Consider the following 14,964-nt stretch of genomic DNA (forward strand, 5'->3'; position numbering starts at 1 on the left):
CAATCAACAAAACTAAAAGGCAACCAACGGAATGGGAAAAGATATTTGCAAATGACATATTGGACAAAGGGCTAGTATCCAAAATCTATAAAGAGCTCACCAAACTCCACACCCGAAAAACAAATAATCCAGTGAAGAAATGGGCAGAAAACATGAATAGACACTTCTCTAAAGAAGACGTCCAGATGGCCAACAGGCACATGTAAAGATGCTCATCATCACTCCTCATCAGGGAAATACAAATCAAAACCACACTGAGATATCACCTCATGCCAGTCAGAGTGGCTAAAATGAACAAATCAGGAGACTATAGATGCTGGAGAGGATGTGGAGAAATGGGAACCCCCTTGCACTGTTGGGAATGCAAACTGGTATAGCTGCTCTGGAAAAGTGTGGAGGTTCCTAAAAAAATTAAAAGTAGATCTACCCTATGACCCAGCAATAGCACTGCTAGGAATTTACCCAAGGGATACAGGAGTGCTGATGTATAGGGGCACTTGTACCCCAATGTTTATAGCAGCGCTTTCAACAATAGCCAAATATGGAAAGAGCCTAAATGTCCATCAGCTGACAAATGGATAAAGAAATTGTGGTTTATATACACAATGGAATACTATGTGGCAATGAGAAAGAATGAAATAAGGCCTTTTGTAACAACGTGGATGGAACTGGAGAGTGTTATGCTAAGTGAAATAAGTCATACAGAGAAAGATACCATATGTTTTCACCCTCATGTGGATCCTGAGAAACTTAACAGAAGTCCATGGGGGAGGGGAAGAAAAAAAAAAAAGGTTAGAGAGGGAGAGAGCCAAACCATAAGAGACTCTTAAAAACGGAGAATAAACTGAGGGTTGATGGGGGGTGGGAGGGAGGGGAGGGTGGATGATGGGTATTGAGGAGGGCACCTTTTGGGATGAGCACTGGGTGTTGTATGGAAACCAATTTGACAATAAATTTCATATTAAAAAAAAAACATTAGGGTGCATGTGCCCATTTGAAACAGCATACCTGTATCCCTTAGATAAATACCTAGTAATGCAATTGCTGTGTTGTAGGCTAGTTCTATTTTTAATTTTTTGAGGAACCTCCATACTGTTTTCCAGAGTTGCTGCATCAGCTTGAGTTCCCACCAACAATGCAAAAGAGATCCTCTTTTTCCACATCCTTGCCAACATCTGTTGTTGCCTGTGTTGTTAATGTTAGCCATTCTGACAGGTGTGAGGTGGTATCTCATTGTGGTTTTGATTTGAATTTCCCTGATCATGAGTGATGTTGAGCATTTTTTTCATGTGTCAATTGGCCATCTGGATGTCTTCTTTGGAGAAGTGTCTATTCATGTGTTTTCCCATTTCTTCACTGGATTATTTGTTTTTTGGGTGTTGAGTTTGATAAGTTCTTTACAGATTTTGGATACCAACCCTTTATCTGATATGTCATTTGCAAATATCTTCTCCCATTCCGTCTGTTGCCTTTTAGTTTTGCTGATTGTTTCCTTTGCTGTGCAAAGGATGAGGTCCTTTGATGAAGTCCCAATAGTTCATTTTTGCTTTTGTTTCCCTTGCCACTGGAGACGTGCTGAGTAAGAAGTTACTGCGGCCAAGGTCAGAGAGGTTTTTTGCCTGCTTTCTCCTTGAGGATTTTGATGGCTTCCTGTCTTACATTTAGGTGTTTCATCCATTTTGAGTTTATTTTTGTGTATGGTATAAGAAAGTGGTCCAGGTTCATTTTTCTGCATGTTGCTGTCCAGTTTTCCCAGCACCATTTGCTGAAGAGACTGTTTTTATTCCATTGGATATTCTTCCCTGCTTTGTCAAAGATTAGTTGGCCATACGTTTGTGGATCCATTTTTGGGTTTTCTATTGTGTTCCATTGATCTAAGTGTCTCTTTCTGTGCCAGTACCATACTGTCCTGATGATTACGACTTTGTAATACAGCTTGAAGTCCAGGATTGTGATGCCACCTGCTTTGGTTTTCTTTTTCAAGATTGCTTTGGCTATCCAGGGTCTTTTCCGGTTCTATACATATTTTAGGATTGTTTGTTCTAGCTCTGTGAAGAATGCTGGTGTTATTTTGATAGGTATTGCATTGAATATGTAGATAGCTTTGGGTAGTGTTGACATTTGAACACTATTTGTTCTTCCTATCCAGGAGCATGGAATCTTTTTCCATTTCTTTGTGTCTTCTTCAATTTCTCTCATAAACTTTCTATAGTTTTCAGTGTATAGATTTTTTACCTCTTTGGTTAGATTTATTCCTAGGTATTTTATGGTTTTTGATGCAGTTGTAAATGGGATCAATTCCTTGAATTCTCCTTTTGCTTCATTGTTGGTGTATAGGCATGCAACCGATTTCTCTGCATTGATTTTATATCCTGCAACTTTGATGAATTTATGGATCGGTTCTAGCAGTCTTTTGGTGGAATCTTTTGGGTTTTTCATATAAAGTATCATGTCATCCGCAAAGAGTGGAAGTTTGACCTCCTCCTGGCCTATTTGGATGCCTTTTGTTTCTTTGTGTTGTCTGATTGCTGAGGCTAAGACTTCCAAAACGATGTTGAATAACAATGGAGAGAGTGGACATCCTGGTCTTGTTCCTGACCTTAAGGGGAAAGCTCTCAGTTTTCCCCATCCTTTATCTCATTTGATACCTTGAATTGTGTAGGACAGGTATAAGTATCCTCATTTTATAGAAGATTGGACTGTGATGCAGATAAATTAAGGACTTAAGGACACACAAATAATAAATGGTAGAGCCAGGTCTTGGACTTAATCCTTCTGATCTAAAGTCCATTATTCTATACTTCTTATTTATTTAAAGTTTGTTTATTTTCAGAGAGAGAGAGAGAGAGAGAGAGAGAGAGAATCCCAAGCAGGCTTTGCTGTCAGCGCAGAGCCCAACTTGGGTCTTGATCTTCTGAACCTATGAGATCATGATCTGAGCTGAAATCAAGTGTAGGACTCTCAAATGACTGAGCCACCCACGTGCGCCTTCCATAGTTTTTATAGCACTTACATCTCTGCCTGCTGTCATTCATATGAACATGTGCAATCTTGCCCTTGAAGAATGTAATGTTTTCATGAGATTCTAATTATGCTATAGAAAGGTCACATGTATACACTTGCAAGTAACTTTTTTTTTAAACCTGGAAAAATACGTATTTTAGAGAAGGCAGAGGTGTTCATTAGCCTCATGTCTGGGAAAATCTGCCACAAAACAGGTGATGTTTGTTTGCTCCTCTGTTCTCCCTTTGAAAATAAGGGGTAGTTGTAAATTTTATTTTCTCTATTCTTTTTAGATTTGGAATTCTATGACTGGGGAACTAGTACATATCTATGATGAGCACTCAGAGCAAGTCAATTGCTGCCACTTTACCAACAACAGTCATCACCTTCTCTTAGCCACTGCGTCAAGTGACTGTTTCCTCAAAGTAAGTGTGGATAATGAGAATTACATAGACAAATTTGATAGATGCATTAGAACATTTCTTTTGATTTTCTCATGTATTAATCAGGGTTCTTTCGGTTGCAGTGATAGAAACTTCCATATTAGATTAAGCAAAAAAAAAAAAAAAAAAAAAAGATATTATTGGTTTATGTAAGTGAAGAGTCTAGAGGGAGCATGGCTTCAAGCATAGCTGATTCCAGATGTTTAAATTATGTTCTTAGACTCTACCTCTTATCTCTAGACTTTGTTTCCCTCTTTGTTTGGTTTAGGCGTTGTTCTTTCAGTGTGGCAGGAAATATGGCTGTTCTCACCTCCAGGCTTACATGGGTCTTATAGTTTATAGTCACAGAGGAAGTCATATTATATATATGTGTGTGTGTATGTGTATATATATACACACACATATATATATTATATACGTGATATATATAATACACATATGTGTATTATATATATACAACACACATACATACATATATACATACATACATATAGGATCTACTCTTTCCCAGATCCCATAGATTTCATTAAAAAAAATTTTTTTTTTAATGTTTATTTATTTTTGAGACAGAGAGAGACAGAGCATGAACAGGGGAGGAGCAGAGAGAGAGGGAGACACAGAATCTGAAACAGGCTTCAGGCTCTGAGCCATCAGCCCAGAGCCCGACGCGGGGCTCGAACTCACGGACCGCGAGATCGTGACCTGGCTGAAGTCGGACGCTTAACCGACTGCGCCACCCAGGCGCCCCCCATAGATTTCATTTTAAAGGAGACTATTTGACTTTGTTTGGCTTATATGCTCATTGTTAAATAATCCTAGTGGCCTGTAGGATGGAATCCGTGGATTGGCCAAGGATCACAAGTGTAGCCATGTAGAAATGGGACAAGTGAGGTGAGGTCAGCTCCACTGAATTATAATAAGAGGGGCTTGATTCAAAAGAGAGGTTCTGGGGGCGCCTGGGTGGCGCAGTCGGTTAAGCGTCCGACTTCAGCCAGGTCACGATCTCGCGGTCCGGGAGTTCGAGCCCCGCGTCAGGCTCTGGGCTGATGGCTCAGAGCCTGGAGCCTGTTTCCGATTCTGTGTCTCCCTCTCTCTCTGCCCCTCCCCCATTCATGCTCTGTCTCTCTCTGTCCCAAAAATAAATAAACATTGAAAAAAAATTTTTTTTAAATAAAAAAAAAAAGAGAGGTTCTGTTATTAGGAGGAAGAAAAAGAGATGCTGACAGGAAAAAAAAAAGCTAAAACCAAAAACATATTCATTTCATATATGTTTGGTAATGCTTTATAATTATAAATTATAAAAGATTTTATCTTTTTTTTGGAGTTTATTTTGAGAGAGAGAGAGCACGTATGCGCGAGCAAGCAGGGGAAGGGCAGAGAAAGGAGAGAGAGCGAATTCCAGGCAGGCTCTTTTTTCCCCTGTTAAGTGCCATATTAAATATAGCTAGATTGAATTTTCTGGGGTCCCAGAAAGATTCACTAACTTCTTTTAGAGTCTTTTTTTGGATTGATTTCTGCCCTTCGTCCTCCTCCTCCCTTTTTTTTTTTTTTTTTTTTTTTTTTTTTGATGTTTATTTTTGAGAGAGTGAGAAAGAGCAAGTGCACAAGCTTGGGAGAGCGGGGAGAGGGCAGCAAGACAGGGAGAGAGAATCCTAAGCAGACTCCATGTTGTCAGCACAGAGCTTGACATGGGGCTTGAACTCATGAACCATGAGATCATGACCTGGGCCGAAACCAAGTGTTGGACGCTTAACTGACTGAACCTCCTAGGTGCCCTGTGCCCTTTCTTTTTTTAATGTCACACTATCTTTGTAATGGGACATTATATTTTTGGGAAGGTTCAGCAAAACATTTCAGTTTGGAAAACCTCATACATTCTGTTTGATGTTTAAGGTATTTGAACAACTTTAGAAAATATTGAAAGTTGTCCCCCCTATACCCACAGGTTATTTCCCCCAGTAGTTCCTTTCAGACACGTTCCTGGAATCCCCAGGGCCCTGCACAGCTCAGTTTGAAACACTGGATTGGGTTAAAATAACAGACTAACATAGTCTTACAGTCTTAGCTCATTTTTACCCAGATATGCTTTACCCTACTGAATAAACCCACCTCTAAAAAATAAGACTATTGTACTATTTAAGAAAAGCTTTGCTCTATTTGAACAATCCCAGCTCTAAAAACCTAAGACCTTTTGTTATGACTAATTTTTGATGTTTCTTTTTAATATTATAGAGGGTGAAGAAGTTAATATTTCCTCATTTTAATTACAGACAAAAACCTCTAGGATGTGAGAACAAAGAGAGATCTATGGGGTCTATTGGTTAGTCAACAGTTTTAATTAAGGACAAGTTATGCTTTAAGATCTGCCATACCACACCTGTATTACCATGTAGACAATTAGAACTCACTTCTTGTGTCTCTTGAACTGAGAGAAGCCAATGAAAATATGTAAATCTGGGGGTGCCTGGCTGGCTCAGTTGGTGGAGCTTGCAACTCTTGATCTCAGGGTTGTGGGTTTGAGCCCCACGTTGGGTGTAGAGAATATTTAAAAATGAAATCTTTTTTCATTTTTTTATTTTTTTATTTTTTAACATTTATTTATTTTTGAGACAGGGAGAGCCAGAGCATGAACAGGGGAGGGTCAGAGAGAGGGAGACACAGAATCTGAAACAGGCTCCAGGCTCTGAGCTGTCAGCACAGAGCCTGACGTGGGGCTCGAACTCACGGACCGCGAGATCATGACCTGAGCCGACGTCGGCCACTTAACCGACTGAGCCACCCAGGCGCCCCAAAAATGAAATCTTTAAAAAACTATATGTAAAATTGAAGCTGCCCCCATGTAACTTGCCTTATCTGAAAAATTGGATTTACCTAGGACTGGGATAAAAAGGAGTCTAGGATGGAGATGGATGTGAAGAATAGGACCTATCTCACTGGTCATTTGCAAAGGATTTTTACCAAGGTTAATCATGGGGATGAATGAGTTCTTCTTCTGTGTTTAATATAGTTAGCATAAATCACCAGAGATGACTAGTCCTTCTTATTTACATTTAAAAAGAAACATTTTCTTTAATGTTTATTCATTTTTGAGAGACAGAGACAGAGCATGAGCGGGGAAGGGGCAGAGAGAGAGGGAGACACAGAATCCGAAGGAGGCTCCAGGCTCTGAGCTGTCAGCACAGAGCCCAACATGGGGCTCGAACTCACAAACTGCAAGATCATGACCTGAGCCGAAGTTGGACACTCAACCGACTGAGCCACCCAGGAGCCCCTTTTTAATTTACATTTTATATACTTTTCAAACATATCCAAAAGGAAAGAGTACAATAATGAACCCTTGTGGTATCCATTGTTTAGCTCTAACTGTACTATTATCAGTATTTTGCTAATTTTATTTTATTGTCCTCCCCGGTCCCCCATCCCCATTTTTGGGGGGGGGGTGGTGGCTGGGGCACGTTGCAACAAATCCCAGGTATTATGTCATTTCACCCAAAATCCTTCAGCATGCGTATCTGAGGTCTTAAACATACATACCATGGCATTATTACCCCTAACATTAACAATGGTTTTGTAATATACCTGGTTTGTGCTTACTTCTCCCCATTATTCTTTTCTTTTTTTAAGTTTATTTATGTTTAGTAATCTCAACACCCAGTGTGGGCTTGGACTCACAACCCCAAGATCAACTGACCCAGTTAGGGGCCCGTTCCCCATTATTCTTAAAAACATACCTTTCTACCATGAGTTTGTTGGAATCAAAATATAAATTTCAGGTGACATTTAGTTGTTCTATGTCTTTTTTTTTTTTTATTTTATTTATTTTTTTTATTAAAAAATTTTTTTTTTCAATGTTTATTTATTTTTGGGACAGAGAGAGACAGAGCATGAATGGGGGAGGGGCAGAGAGAGAGGGAGACACAGAATTGGAAACAGGCTCCAGGCTCTGAGCCATCAGCCCAGAGCCTGACGCGGGGCTCAAACTCCCGGACCGCGAGATCGTGACCTGGCTGAAGTCAGACGCTTAACCGACTGCGCCACCCAGGCGCCCCAGTTGTTCTATGTCTTAAATCCCTTTTTATCTGTAGAAGTTTCCCTTCTCCTCCTCTTTTCTTATGCCATTGATGAGAACTTTAGTCATTTGTCCTGTGGATTCTGAATTTGGTTGGTTGCTTCCTAGAGGTATTTACTTGGTCTTCAAGCCTGTTACATGTCCTGTCAAATGTATTTATGTCTATCTTTGCTATCTTTGAATTTTTTTAGTCATTTTTTAGAGCATTAATAGATTTTAGCCTAGCTAGTATACTCAAGGTTTGCATGGGGAAATCTTAGAAATGACCATTTGGGTAACCTAGCATCTAAAAAAGTTTGGGGATATTTTATTTTACAAATTATTTATTATAGATCTAAGTAAAAATAGTAATGATTCCAAACTACTTTGTTAAAATGGGCAGTGATTAGTTATTTACATAACCTTTGGTCCTTTAATAGATGTAGGTGCTGATCTAAGGGCGGCTCCATTACTTGGTAATCACAATTCACCTTTGTATTTGATACCTTTGTATTACTATGAACATTTTTCTGTAATTGAAAAAACTTAAATGGGAGGGAAGAAAAAATGTTATGTGGTTTCTAACTTCCTTGTTCAGTACTAGTTTTGTAGTTATCTTTTTATCTTTCTCAAATAGCTGTGGGATTTGACCCAAAAAGAGTGTCGGAATACCATGTTTGGCCACACAAATTCAGTCAATCACTGCAGATTTTCACCAGATGATAAGCTTTTGGCTAGTTGTTCAGCTGATGGAACATTAAAGGTATGCTTTTGTTTATCACTAAAATTGGTTGTAATTTTGTAGTTTTATGATTTGGTTATAGAGATAGGTTTCTGTTTTTCTCATTTCTATAGGAAGAGCTTCTTTAATTTCCAGGAGCATATTTAATATAACTTTAATTGCTTGTCATAATGATTGTTTATGAATGGTTTACTGCCTTATGCTTTAAAGTTTATATAATTTGAAATCTTAATTTTTTAAGCATATATTCTATTTAAGACTTCATAAAATTGAGACCTGTGGGGTCGAATTTGTAAAGGCCCTGCTTTATTTATTCTTTAGTCTCCCTTTTATTTTGTATTTTCCTGTTTTTGAGAGCTAGGAAAAAAAGTTTATTCAGCCTCCTGAAATCTATAGTCCTAAAAAAAACTAAATTCTTTACATTTTTACCTTCTCAAATAAGATCCAAATCCTACTTTCTTTATTACTCCTGTCTCCACCATCATTCTAGCCTCCTCTTTATTGATTCTCCTTTTTTCCTTTGGTCTTAAGTCCAATCTATATTTGACCTCCTCATCTTTTTGTCTACTTTTCCCCCTCCCATTCTATAGTGTTTCCTCTGGTTCATGCTGTCATCTCCTTATGTCTGATAGCAGCTTTCTAAGATGTATTCTCCATCCCTCCTAATTCTGGTACAGAACTGCTAGAATAACTTTACCTCTGTTTTCATCTTGCCACTTTAAGCTGGAACACAAAAGTACCACATTATAAATTGTGATAAACCAGGCTTATCAGGTGCACCTCTGAGTCTCTTTACCTTTCATCATTCTGCCACCTCTGTTCCTGTTCAGTTTGTTTCTTCTAATACACTTAACACTAATTGTTTTGGGCAAGATAATTTGGGGGCTTATGTCTGGTACTGTTTTCATATATATATTTCAGTAGTTTTTCGGCAGAATTTTGGCCTCCAATTCATTTAACCGTATTAAAAAAAAACCTTTTTTTACATGTTTATTTATTTTTGAGAGAGAAAGATGCTTAACCTGCTGAGCCACCCAGGTGCCCCTAACCATATTTTTTAATGACCCTTAAACCTTTATGCAAAACCTTCAGGGATGCCTGGGTGGCTCAGTCGGTTAAGTGTCCGACTTCAGCTCAGGTCATGATCTCATGGTTTGGAGTTCAAGCCCTGTGTTGGGCTCTGTGCTGACAGCTCGGAGCCTGGAGCCTGCTTCAGATTCTGTGTCTTCCTCTCTTGGCCCTCTCTCCCTTGCTCACGCTGTCTCTTTCTTTCAAAAATAAATAAATATTTTTTAAAAATTTAAAAACCCACTTCTTCAGAAAGTGTTCTCTTATAACATCCATGTATCTGGTTCTGAGTGCACAACCCATCTTTCTATCTATATTTATGTATATTGATAGGAACTGTTCAGTTGATCTTCTCATTTCCACTTGTAAATATGTTGTGCTGTTCAGTTCAATCATTTTCATGTCTTTGATAAGATTGCATATAGATTTATGATCTGCAGAGACCTTGTATCTTGTACTCTCTGCAGTTCATAGTACAGAATTGTACTCAAAACACACACTCAGTAAATTTTCTTGACATATTTTTTTCCAGAGAGATGCTTGAACCCTCCTGGGCACTATTTTGTTAGAATCACTAGAGAAGATTTGTTAATGCTGATCGGTAACTCCTAAGTTACAGAAAGTTACAGAAATCTCTTGATGGTGATTCTCTGGTTGAATCTTTGATTTATCTTTGTTGGCTGAAGATAACTTGTTTTGTAGAAATTACTTCAGGGCATCTAGGAACCCTTTCTGGTTAGAATTCTACTTTAAAGAATTTTCTAGCTATTAGATGTTGGGAGCATTCTTAGGTAGAATATTCAAGTAAATAGATTTTGACCTCTATGACATGTTATCTACAAATATTAAATACTGTCTCTTTCTTTAGGACAATCCATATCAGAGGAGGTTTTTCAGAACACATTTGGATGGATTAAGACAACCCTTTTCTGAGAGATTCTTTTAAGATCTTCTCTTTATGCCCCGTATTTTTTCTTTTTAAAAATTTCACGATAACGTGCTGTGTTGGTGTGGGTTTGTCTTCATTTATTGTGCTTGGCACTTGGTGGCTTCTTTCAATTTGGAAATTCATATACTTCAGTTCTGTAGTCTTCCCTTAATTATTTGATGTAATTTTTCTCTGCTTTTTCTTCTTAGAATGGCTGTCTGTTTTTTTGGTTGTTTTCTTATTTTTCTGTCCTTCTCTTTGTCTATTTGCCCTCCTTTCTGGAAGATTTCTTTAGCTTTATTTTCTAGCTTTATTTTCTAATCCTTCTATTGGATTTTTAATTTCTCTTGTCGTATCTTAAAGTACTCATTCTTATGATCAGTTTCCTTTTTGATTTTATACTATATTTGTCATAGATGGAGTTTCTTTAATCTTTTTGTGGTGTTAACAGTTTTTTATTTTTTATTTTGTAAATATATATTTTAAGAGCTGCATCTTTTTTTTTAAGTTTGTTTATTTTGAGAGAGAGAGAGAGCATGTACACAAGTGTGGAGGGACAGAGAGAGAGAGAGAATCCCAAGCAGGCCCTGCACTGTTAGCACACTGCCCAATGTGGGGCTCAATCTCAGGAATCATGAGATCATGACCTGAGCCGAAATCAAGAGTTGGATGTTAACCAACTGAGCCACCCAGGTGCCCTTGTGAATAGTATTTTTTTTAATTTCATATTCCTGTATAGTTGCTGTTTTCTTTGTTGGTTTCAGTTTCTGTCTGTATTTTAGAGGTATACGTCAGCTATCTGATCCTTGGGTATAGCTACAGATGTTTTCTGACTTACGATGGTTGACTTAGGATTTTTCTACTTTATGATGGTGTAAAAGTGATATACATTCAGTAGAAACTGTACCTCGAATTTTGAATTTTAATCTTTCCCTTGGATAACGATATGCAGTCTGATACTGGTGATGTTGGGCAGTGACAGGGAGCCGCAGCATCCAGTCAGCCACGAGATCACAAGGGTGAACAAGGGTGATACACTTGATACAGCCTTTCTATATCTGTATTGCCATTCTCTTTTTTGCTTTCTCTACAGTATTTAATAAATCACAGGAGATATTCAACATTTTATTATAAAATAGGTTTTGTTAGATGATCTTTGCCAGCTTTTGGCTAATGTAAGTATTCTGAGCACATTTAAGGTAGGCCAGGCTAAGCTATGGTGTTCAGTAGGTTAGGCATATTAAATGCGTTTTCAAATTATGATATTTTCAAGTTATGATGGGTTTATTGGGATATAACCCCATGGTTAAGTTGAGGAAGATCTGTATATGTATTAGATATATAAATCCTGCTCCTATTTAGGAGTGTAGCACCAAAAAGCTGATAGGGAATTGTAACCTTGCTTATTATGAGTTTCCCTGAAGGGTTGTCTGGGAAACTTCTAATGTCAGACTTTTTAGATCTTTCGTCTTGATCTCGTTGGATATTCAGAGAAAAATCTTTAGTCTCCTACCTCTAGGGTATAAGTCTGGTTGGCAAGTTCTGAGACGATGTTGAGGTAGAGACCTCAAAATTTGGAATATAGACTTTCTTTTAATTTCCCAATTTTCAGAATGATGACTTTGCTCTCAACTGTGATGGGTCTAGAAAAAACCTCTGCTCTTCAGCCAAAGTAGGGACACAGCAACCTGGATTGCATAGTTTGGGAGGGGGTTTCAAGGGATTTGTAGTGATTTCTCTTGATTTAGCTCTACCCTTAGAAGGTACCCAGCGCAACACTTCCTTCGCCTTTTAGGAGTTCTGTGGTATGAATTGGGCTGCTTCTTGGCTTTCCCTGTGGTGAGCTCAGGACTCAGTATTTAGGAGTCTCCTTAGTGCTTGCCTTTTTGCTTTTTACCCTTTATAGTTTTGTTGCTATTATCTCTTCCTCCTTTCTCCTTTGCCTTGTGAACTATGCCTATGGAGAAAAGTTCTCTTTACTGTTGTTTTATGTGGTTTTGGGAGGGTATGAAGATGAATGTTTGTATTCTATCTACATCTTTAATCTGAATCCTATTTCCTTCAGTAACACTATTGTTTCTACTCACCTATGCTTGAAACATGAGAAGAATCTGTCTTTTCACTTAAAATGCATTTTTTGATTATTTAGGGAATACTTAATATGTGTCATACACTGCACGAGGCATTTGGGTTTTAAATACTAAAAAGAAAAAAACAAACAAAACATGAAATATTTCCTGGCCTGAAGTTGTTCAAATTCCAGTTGGAGAAAGTGGTAAGGGAATAGACAAGCTGTGGAAATGGTAAAGGTGCTCTGAGAACAGATGAGGGTTGTGTCCAGATGTGTTCAGGCACCTGGTGCTGCACCCAAACTGTAACCTTTTCTCCTTTTTCATGATCTTTGTTATCCCATTTTATGTGTCACTTTAGCTTATGCTGACCCTTTAGCCTAGAGTCTAGGCCATAGAGTGTTCCTCTTGTCTTTTTAGTGTTGAAAATCTCTCCATCCTAAGTTGTAGGCTAATCTTCAGGGAGGAGACTGAGATGTCCACCTCTGCAAAAACTGTTCCCTCAAGCCCACAGTTTGGGTCTAGCGTTTCCACTGTGCTTTATCTTTTCCTCTCAAATGACACATCCGATGTACTTTGTCTTAGAGTCACTTATGGGCTTGTCTTACCTCCTTTAATGGCCTGTAAACTCCTTGAGAGAGAGGTATCTATACATGATTTATTTATGTAATCTTCCAAATGATGAGCATAGTGGTTAATGTGTTCACGATGATAAACCTTTTTTGTGTCCCTTCAAATCAAAGTAAGACTTCTCCAAACTCGAAAGAAAAAAAAGTGTTAAAAGTCTTCAGGGACAGGATTTTGATATCATGTGTGAGTTTCAAAATGTGATTGTAGAGCACAGAGCAGTAGCAGCAGGGGAGAGACATTATTGCACTCTTGGTGAGAACTGCCGTGTTTGTGGCAGCTTTCCCACAGTGCTATTAAGGCAGTATCGTTAGCTAGTTCATGCTGATACAGTGACGTGTAGTAAGCAGAGGTCCTGTAAAATGATGTTGGATAACAGCATCTCAAGGTCAAAGTCTTCGCAAAGCCATTGCCTTCTGAGAGGATGAAGAACTGTAAAATTATTTCCTGCCCCAAATGGCTCTGTAATCTTTTAAGCATTTTGCAGGGTATCATGTTGATAAGCATGTGTTTTTCAGGCCCTGTTGATAAACTGTTTCAAAATGTGACTTTTATTTAAAATTGCCACGTAAACCACACAAAGCCCAGGGTGCACATGGGCCCTTGATACAGTATAGTGACTTGCTCAAAATCAAATGCTTGTATTTACTTGGTCCCTCGATGTGTGGAATTTCATCATTCATTGGATAGGAGCTGAAGTCAGGTCCAGATGCAGAATGTAGTTTAGACAGGTTTAATGAAATTGGGTTTTGTTAGGTTTGTTCTTTCTTACTTTCTTTCTTTTTTCTTTTTTTTTATGTTTATTTCTGAGACAGAGACAGAGCATGAGTGGGGGAGGGGCAGAGAGAGAGAGACACAGAATCAGAAGCAGGCTCCAGGCTCTGAGCTGTCAGCACAGAGCCCGACAGGGGCTCAAACTCACAAACTGTGAGATAATGATCTGAGCTGAAGTCGGTTGCTCAACCGACTGAGCCACCCAGGTGCCCCCTTTCTTTTTTAAATCCCGGCAGTGGTGGCTTGGGAAGCAATGTGATTTCTCATATATGTAGTTGATGTGACTGAAACTTCTGGCATTTATGTATAGGCTTTTTTTTTTCCTCTTTAAGTACCAAGGAAGGCTGTTTTATTATCTGATGTCTTTTACTTCATCCACTTTATCCACATTTGTTGCAAGGGTAAAGGTTTTGGTATTGGTTATATTCCTTAGTGTATATAATGTGCCTCTAAACTTGAGATTTAAATTTTTTTTTTTTACATTTATTTATTTTTGAGAAACAGAGACAGAGCATAAGTTGGGTAGGAGCAGAGAGAGAATGAGACACAGAATCCGAAGCAGGCTCCAGGCTCTGAGCTGTCAGCACAGAGCCCGACATGGGGCTCGAACTCACAAACCGTGAGATCATGACCTGAGTTGAAGTCAGACGCTTAACTGACTGAGCCACCCAGGCACCCCTCTAAACGTGAGCTTTAAAAATGTGCTTGGTGAAACAAATCTGGTTTTACTTTGGAGGTGTTCTTTGGAAGCTGAGTTAAAGCCTAAGAAGCAGGTTTTTTGTTTTTTTGTTTTAATTTTTAATTAAACAAAAATTTTTTTTTTGTCGTCCTTGACCAACCCTTGGTCTGGGCATGGTAGTCATTATCACTCTGTGAAGCTCGGTTGCTGTTTAAGGCCCAGGGGAGTGGAGATGGGTCTTCTTGAAGGCCTTTGTCTTTTGTGCCGCTTAAGTGTATGGCCCCACAAACACATAAGGTGCCTTGCTTCCTTTTAGCATATTCTTTGTTTTTATTTTCAGGGACTTCCTTATGTCCCTGGATACTCTTGCTACGTTTATAACTTAGCTTAGACTGGGCGTTGTGTGGTGTCCAGGTTGTGCATGCAGTAGATAGATGGGAAGCAAACTTCATGCCTGGCACAGCAGAGGGCAGCAGTGGCAAGTCGTGAGTCTCACCTTTCTTCCTGTTCTCATTCTTATTGTCACCACCTAATCTTTAGCTTCCTCCACACCATGCAAGGGTTTTTTAGCATTTAGTTTTAC

The 14,964-nt window shown here is 38.7% G+C and overlaps 1 protein-coding gene across 2 annotated transcripts in view; it reads left to right on the forward strand.

Annotated features, from left to right (window-relative positions):
• The window catches only part of APAF1 (apoptotic peptidase activating factor 1), a 90,333-nt gene that overhangs the window by 40,977 nt on the left and 34,392 nt on the right, over nucleotides 1-14,964 (forward strand). For both annotated transcript variants that reach the window (XM_045464924.1, XM_045464926.1), the window contains exons 15-16: nucleotides 3,297-3,428; nucleotides 8,132-8,257. In XM_045464924.1, the coding sequence (XP_045320880.1) occupies nucleotides 3,297-3,428; nucleotides 8,132-8,257 (258 nt within the window). The remainder of the gene's footprint in view (nucleotides 1-3,296; nucleotides 3,429-8,131; nucleotides 8,258-14,964) is intronic.

Source organism: Leopardus geoffroyi, chromosome B4 (genome assembly GCF_018350155.1).
Source record: "Leopardus geoffroyi isolate Oge1 chromosome B4, O.geoffroyi_Oge1_pat1.0, whole genome shotgun sequence".
In the NCBI taxonomy this organism is placed as follows: domain Eukaryota; kingdom Metazoa; phylum Chordata; class Mammalia; order Carnivora; family Felidae; genus Leopardus; species Leopardus geoffroyi.